This window comes from Leuresthes tenuis, unplaced genomic scaffold, assembly GCF_036924035.1.
Source record: "Leuresthes tenuis unplaced genomic scaffold, fLeuTen1.0.hap1 SCAF_1, whole genome shotgun sequence".
Lineage (NCBI taxonomy): Eukaryota > Metazoa > Chordata > Actinopteri > Atheriniformes > Atherinopsidae > Leuresthes > Leuresthes tenuis.
Window position 1 is genome coordinate 36,374,191 of NW_027325355.1, and position 7,323 is coordinate 36,381,513.

Below are 7,323 nucleotides of genomic sequence, written 5' to 3' on the forward strand. Positions count from 1 at the left end.
CCAGTTAGGAGACCAGTTAGGAAACCAGTTAGGAGACCAGTTAGGAGACCAGTTAGGAAACCAGTTAGGAAACCAGTTAGGAAACCAGTTAGGAGAGCAGTTAGGAGACCAGTTAGGAAACCAGTTAGGAGACCAGTAAGGAAACCAGTTAGGAGACCAGTTAGGAAACCAGTTAGGAAACTAGTTAGGAGACCAGTTAGGAAACCAGTTAGGAGACCAGTTAGGAAACCAGTTAGGAAACTAGTTAGGAGACCAGTTAGGAAACCAGTTAGGAGACCAGTTAGGAAACCAGTTAGGAGACCAGTTAGGAAACCAGTTAGGAAACCAGTTAGGAGACCAGTTAGGAGACCAGTTAGGAAACCAGTTAGGAAACCAGTTAGGAAACCAGTTAGGAGAGCAGTTAGGAGACCAGTTAGGAAACCAGTTAGGAAACCAGTTAGGAGACCAGTTAGGAGAGCGTTGCAGTAGTCAAGGCAGGAGATGACCATGGCCTGCAGCAGGAGCTGGGGGGCATGTTGGGTCAGGTATGGTCTGATCTTTCTTATGTTTAGTAATGCAAAGCGGCTGAACGAGCAACCGAGGTAACGTGATCTTTGAAGGTTAGTTGGTCATCGATCACGACACTCAAGTTTCTAGCAACCTTTGATAACCTTTTAGAGGTTAGGTTGGAGGTGATGGGCTTTCATCCATGTTGATATGTCAGAGAGACAGTCTGAGATTCAGCTGAGACCGTGTGGTCGTCAGGTGGGAATGACAGATAGAGCTGGGTATCATCAGCATAACATTGGTGTGAGAAGCCATGTGATCGGATGATCTGTCCCAGTGAGATGGTGTATATGGCAAAGAGAAGAGGTCCCAGTACTGAGCCTTGGGGGACCCCTGTGGCGAGGGGGTGCGCTGCAGAAGTGAAAAGGTTTCTGGAAGGTTTCTTGAGTTTTATTGTTTGACATAGAAGCACATTTTTATGAGGTTATTTTCTTTTTCAGAAAAGATTTGCCTTGAAATGTTGTAATTCTGACTGAAAACACATACATTTATGTAACTTTAGAACCTTTAATCACTCAGATTTCATCTCTTGCTCCTCCTCCTCAGTGCGTCGTCAGAACATGAAAATTCGGATCAACGCCACCGGCGACACTATCATCATGAAGTTTGTGCGTCCCAGTCCGGACGTGAAGCTGGAGGGTTACATCCTGGGCTACGGCAGCAGCATGTTCTCCAAACAGTTCATCCAGCTGCCTGAGAACGGACAGCCCTACGAGACCGAGATGGGTAAGAACAGCTTCTCCGTGCTGCTCCTTTTTCTTCACCAGCTTCTCCGTGCTGCTCCTTTTTCATCACCAGCTGCTCCTTTTTCTTCTCTGTGCTGCTCCTTTTTCTTCTCAGTGCTGCTCCTTTTTCTTCACAAACTTCTCCGTGCTGCTCCTTTTTCTTCACCAGCTTCTCCTTTTTCTTCACAATCTGAGAGCATCTGCTTTAAAGTAAACAGCATCCTCGTGTGACCACCAAACCTTCTCACTCATGGGAAACTGCAGAGTTTCTTTTGGGAAAAGCAGAATGTGAGAAGCATAAAAATCCCCCAGCAGGTGGTTCTGATCCTTTTTTAGAAGCTCAGCCAAAGCTTCTGATCCCATCTCGGCAGGAAAACATGTAGCGTAACCTGCTGAAAGTCATCCTTCAGCACCAGCTGTTCCTGGGTGAATTATGGCAGCAGGTTGCGGCATCCTGAGGATATTTCTCCTCTCATCAGAGTTTCTTATCTCAGAAACTGGCTTTGTCTCCGTCTATAGGAGGAGGAATTTGTCCTTTTCCTAAAGGAAACAGTTATGGTTAGAAGGGATCACTTTTCTGTGAAATGCAGAAAGAGAAACAGCTTTTTGTTGCTCCTATCAGTTACCTTCGACCTGGCTACCCTAACCCTAACCCTCCTGTACCACAGCCAGCTCCTGACTAGCCGCTAACTCACGTGCACATAGACACTTCCACCCTCCCTCACTCCACATTTCATCCTCACCTTACACTTCTTTCAATCAGTCGACCCTTCTCCACCTCCAGACTCTCAGGACATTCACACCATCAAAACTTTCATTTCACATCAACAGGTAAAACCCAGAAATGTTTTAATATTCCCCTAAAATGCCACGATGAGCTGAACGTGCGCTCTCTCTTTTAAACAAATCTTTTATCATAAATGATTTAATTTTAGATAAAAACTTGGACAGTGGTCTCTTTTCAGAGACATGGCTTGGCACCGATGCACCTGTTGTTCACACTGAGGCTTCCCCACCAAATTTTAACTTTCTATTTTCTACGAGGGGAGGAACTGCATCAATAACACCAACCACAATGTCCTCAAACAAAGTTCCTTTTAACTGCTACTCATCTGGTGATTTTAATCTACACATTGACAAGACCTAGTGTCCCAGTAGAGTCCCTGTAGTGTCCCTGTGGTGTCCCAGTAGTGTCCCTGTGGTGTCCCAGTGGTGTCCCTGTGGTGTCCCAGTAGTGTCCCAGTAGAGTCCCAGTGGTGTCCCAGTGGTGTCCCTGTAGAGTCCCAGTGGTGTCCCAGTGGTGTCCCAGTGGTGTCCCAGTAGTGTCCCAGTAGTGTCCCTGTGGTGTCCCAGTAGTGTCCCAGTGGTGTCCCAGTAGTGTCCCAGTAGTGTCCCTGTGGTGTCCCAGTAGTGTCCCAGTTGTGTCCCTGTGGTATCCCTGTGGTATCCCAGTGGTGTCCCTGTAGTGTCCCAGTGGTGTCCCTGTAGTGTCCCTGTGGTATCCCTGTGGTATCCCAGTGGTGTCCCAGTGGTGTCCCAGTGGTGTCCCAGTAGTGTCCCTGTGGTGTCCCAGTAGTGTCCCAGTGGTGTCCCTGTGGTGTCCCAGTAGTGTCCCAGTGGTGTCCCTGTGGTGTCCCAGTAGTGTCCCTGTGGTGTCCCAGTAGTGTCCCAGTTGTGTCCCTGTGGTATCCCTGTGGTATCCCAGTGGTGTCCCTGTAGTGTCCCAGTGGTGTCCCTGTAGTGTCCCTGTGGTATCCCTGTGGTATCCCAGTGGTGTCCCAGTGGTGTCCCAGTGGTGTCCCAGTAGTGTCCCTGTGGTGTCCCAGTAGTGTCCCAGTAGAGTCCCAGTGGTGTCCCAGTAGAGTCCCAGTTGTGTCCCTGTGGTATCCCTGTGGTATCCCAGTGGTGTCCCAGTAGTGTCCCAGTAGAGTCCCAGTTGTGTCCCTGTGGTATCCCTGTGGTATCCCAGTGGTGTCCCAGTAGTGTCCCAGTAGTATCCCAGTGGTGTCCCAGTAGTGTCCCAGTGGTGTCCCTGTAGTGTCCCTGTGGTGTCCCTGTAGTGTCCCAGTGGTGTCCCAGTAGTGTCCCAGTGGTGTCCCTGTAGTGTCCCTGTGGTGTCCCTGTGGTGTCCCTGTGGTGTCCCTGTAGTGTCCCTGTGGTGTCCCTGTGGTGTCCCTGTGGTGTCCCAGTAGTGTCCCTGTGGTGTCCCAGTAGTGTCCCAGTGGTGTCCCTGTGGTGTCCCAGTAGTGTCCCAGTGGTGTCCCAGTAGTGTCCCTGTGGTGTCCCTGTGGTGTCCCAGTAGTGTCCCTGTGGTGTCCCAGTAGTGTCCCAGTGGTGTCCCTGTGGTGTCCCAGTAGTGTCCCAGTGGTGTCCCAGTAGTGTCCCTGTGGTGTCCCTGTGGTGTCCCAGTGGTGTCCCTGTGGTGTCCCTGTGGTGTCCCAGTAGTGTCCCAGTAGTGTCCCTGTGGTGTCCCAGTAGTGTCCCTGTGGTGTCCCAGTAGTGTCCCAGTAGTGTCCCAGTTGTGTCCCTGTGGTATCCCTGTGGTATCCCAGTGGTGTCCCTGTAGTGTCCCAGTGGTGTCCCTGTAGTGTCCCTGTGGTATCCCTGTGGTATCCCAGTGGTGTCCCAGTGGTGTCCCAGTGGTGTCCCAGTAGTGTCCCTGTGGTGTCCCAGTAGTGTCCCAGTGGTGTCCCTGTGGTGTCCCAGTAGTGTCCCAGTGGTGTCCCAGTAGTGTCCCAGTAGTGTCCCTGTGGTGTCCCAGTAGTGTCCCAGTTGTGTCCCTGTGGTATCCCTGTGGTATCCCAGTGGTGTCCCTGTAGTGTCCCAGTGGTGTCCCTGTAGTGTCCCTGTGGTATCCCTGTGGTATCCCAGTGGTGTCCCAGTGGTGTCCCAGTGGTGTCCCAGTAGTGTCCCTGTGGTGTCCCAGTAGTGTCCCAGTAGAGTCCCAGTGGTGTCCCAGTAGAGTCCCAGTTGTGTCCCTGTGGTATCCCTGTGGTATCCCAGTGGTGTCCCAGTAGTGTCCCAGTAGAGTCCCAGTTGTGTCCCTGTGGTATCCCTGTGGTATCCCAGTGGTGTCCCAGTAGTGTCCCAGTAGAGTCCCAGTGGTGTCCCTGTGGTGTCCCAGTGGTGTCCCTGTGGTGTCCCAGTGGTGTCCCAGTGGTGTCCCAATGGTGTCCCAGTGGTGTCCCTGTAGTGTCCCAGTAGAGTCCCAGTGGTGTCCCAGTGGTGTCCCTGTGGTGTCCCAATGGTGTCCCAGTAGTGTCCCAGTAGTGTCCCTGTGGTGTCCCAGTAGTGTCCCAGTGGTGTCCCAGTAGTGTCCCAGTGGTGTCCCAGTAGTGTCCCAGTAGAGTCCCAATGGTGTCCCAGTAGTGTCCCAGTAGTGTCCCTGTGGTATCCCAGTGGTGTCCCAGTGGTGTCCCAGTAGTGTCCCAGTGGTGTCCCTGTGGTATCCCAGTGGTGTCCCAGTAGTGTCCCAGTGGTGTCCCAGTAGTGTCCCAGTAGAGTCCCAATGGTGTCCCAGTAGTGTCCCAGTAGTGTCCCTGTGGTATCCCAGTGGTGTCCCAGTGGTGTCCCAGTAGTGTCCCAGTGGTGTCCCTGTGGTATCCCAGTGGTGTCCCTGTAGTGTCCCAGTGGTGTCCCAGTGGTGTCCCAGTAGTGTCCCTGTGGTGTCCCAGTAGTGTCCCAGTAGTGTCCCAGTGGTGTCCCTGTAGTGTCCCAGTAGTGTCCCTGTGGTGTCCCAGTAGTGTCCCAGTGGTGTCCCAGTAGTGTCCCAGTGGTGTCCCAGTGGTGTCCCTGTAATGTCCCAGTAGTGTCCCAGTAGTGTCCCTGTGGTGTCCCTGTGGTGTCCCAGTAGTGTCCCAGTGGTGTCCCAGTGGTGTCCCAGTAGTGTCCCTGTGGTGTCCCAGTAGTGTCCCAGTGGTGTCCCAGTAGTGTCCCAGTGGTGTCCCTGTGGTGTCCCAGTGGTGTCCCTGTGGTGTCCCAGTGGTGTCCCAGTGGTGTCCCTGTGGTGTCCCAGTGGTGTCCCTGTGGTGTCCCAGTGGTGTCCCTGTGGTGTCCCAGTGGTGTCCCAGTAGTGTCCCTGTGGTGTCCCTGTGGTGTCCCAGTAGTGTCCCTGTGGTGTCCCTGTGGTGTCCCTGTGGTGTCCCAGTAGTGTCCCAGTGGTGTCCCAGTAGTGTCCCTGTGGTGTCCCTGTGGTGTCCCAGTAGAGTCCCTGTGGTGTCCCAGTAGTGTCCCTGTGGTGTCCCAGTAGTGTCCCTGTGGTGTCCCAGTAGTGTCCCTGTAGTGTCCCAGTGGTGTCCCAGTGGTGTCCCAGTAGTGTCCCAGTGGTGTCCCAGTAGTGTCCCAGTAGTGTCCCTGTGGTGTCCCAGTGGTGTCCCTGTGGTGTCCCAGTGGTGTCCCTGTGGTGTCCCTGTGGTGTCCCAGTAGAGTCCCTGTGGTGTCCCAGTAGTGTCCCTGTAGTGTCCCAGTGGTGTCCCAGTGGTGTCCCAGTAGTGTCCCAGTGGTGTCCCAGTAGTGTCCCTGTGGTGTCCCTGTGGTGTCCCAGTAGAGTCCCTGTGGTGTCCCAGTAGTGTCCCAGTGGTGTCCCAGTAGTGTCCCAGTGGTGTCCCAGTGGTGTCCCAGTGGTGTCCCTGTAATGTCCCAGTAGTGTCCCAGTAGTGTCCCAGTGGTGTCCCAGTAGTGTCCCTGTGGTGTCCCTGTGGTGTCCCAGTAGAATCCCAGTGGTGTCCCAGTAGTGTCCCAGTGGTGTCCCAGTAGTGTCCCTGTGGTGTCCCTGTAGTGTCCCTGTGGTGTCCCTGTAGTGTCCCAGTGGTGTCCCAGTAGTGTCCCTGTGGTGTCCCTGTGGTGTCCCAGTAGTGTCCCTGTGGTGTCCCAGTAGAGTCCCAGTGGTGTCCCAGTAGTGTCCCAGTGGTGTCCCAGTAGTGTCCCTGTGGTGTCCCTGTAGTGTCCCTGTGGTGTCCCTGTAGTGTCCCAGTGGTGTCCCAGTGGTGTCCCAGTAGTGTCCCAGTAGTGTCCCAGTAGTGTCCCAGTAGTGTCCCTGTGGTGTCCCAGTAGTGTCCCTGTGGTGTCCTTGTAGTGTCCCTGTGGTGTCCCTGTAGTGTCCCAGTGGTGTCCCAGTAGTGTCCCAGTGGTGTCCCTGTAGTGTCCCTGTGGTGTCCCTGTGGTGTCCCTGTGGTGTCCCAGTAGTGTCCCTGTGGTGTCCCAGTAGTGTCCCTGTGGTGTCCCTGTAGTGTCCCAGTGGTGTCCCAGTAGTGTCCCAGTAGTGTCCCAGTGGTGTCCCAGTGGTGTCCCTGTGGTGTCCCTGTAGTGTCCCTGTGGTGTCCCTGTGGTGTCCCTGTGGTGTCCCAGTAGTGTCCCTGTGGTGTCCCAGTGGTGTCCCTGTGGTGTCCCAGTGGTGTCCCTGTGGTGTCCCAGTAGTGTCCCAGTGGTGTCCCTGTAGTGTCCCTGTGGTGTCCCAGTGGTGTCCCTGTGGTGTCCCAGTGGTGTCCCAGTGGTGTCCCTGTGGTGTCCCAGTAGTATCCCAGTGGTGTCCCAGTAGTGTCCCAGTGGTGTCCCTGTAGTGTCCCTGTGGTGTCCCTGTAGTGTCCCAGTGGTGTCCCAGTAGTGTCCCAGTGGTGTCCCAGTAGTGTCCCAGTGGTGTCCCAGTGGTGTCCCAGTAGTGTCCCTGTGGTGTCCCTGTAGTGTCCCTGTGGTGTCCCTGTGGTGTCCCTGTGGTGTCCCAGTAGTGTCCCTGTGGTGTCCCTGTAGTGTCCCTGTGGTGTCCCAGTGGTGTCCCTGTGGTGTCCCTGTAGTGTCCCTGTGGTGTCCCTGTGGTGTCCCTGTGGTGTCCCAGTAGTGTCCCTGTGGTGTCCCAGTAGTGTCCCAGTGGTGTCCCTGTGGTGTCCCAGTAGTGTCCCAGTGGTGTCCCAGTAGTGTCCCTGTGGTGTCCCTGTGGTGTCCCAGTAGTGTCCCTGTGGTGTCCCAGTAGTGTCCCAGTGGTGTCCCTGTGGTGTCCCAGTAGTGTCCCAGTGGTGTCCCAGTAGTGTCCCTGTGGTGTCCCTGTGGTGTCCCAGTG

General features: G+C 54.6%; 1 protein-coding gene across 9 annotated transcripts in view; it reads left to right on the plus strand.

Annotated features, from left to right (window-relative positions):
• The first annotated feature begins 1,096 nt into the window (after nt 1-1,096).
• Nucleotides 1,097-7,323, plus strand: part of LOC140289440 (target of Nesh-SH3-like) — a 36,684-nt gene continuing 30,457 nt past the window's right edge. For all 9 annotated transcript variants that reach the window (XM_072379265.1, XM_072379267.1, XM_072379268.1 and 6 more), the window contains exon 1: nt 1,097-1,272. In XM_072379265.1, the coding sequence (XP_072235366.1) occupies nt 1,107-1,272 (166 nt within the window). In that variant the 5' untranslated portion in view covers nt 1,097-1,106. The remainder of the gene's footprint in view (nt 1,273-7,323) is intronic.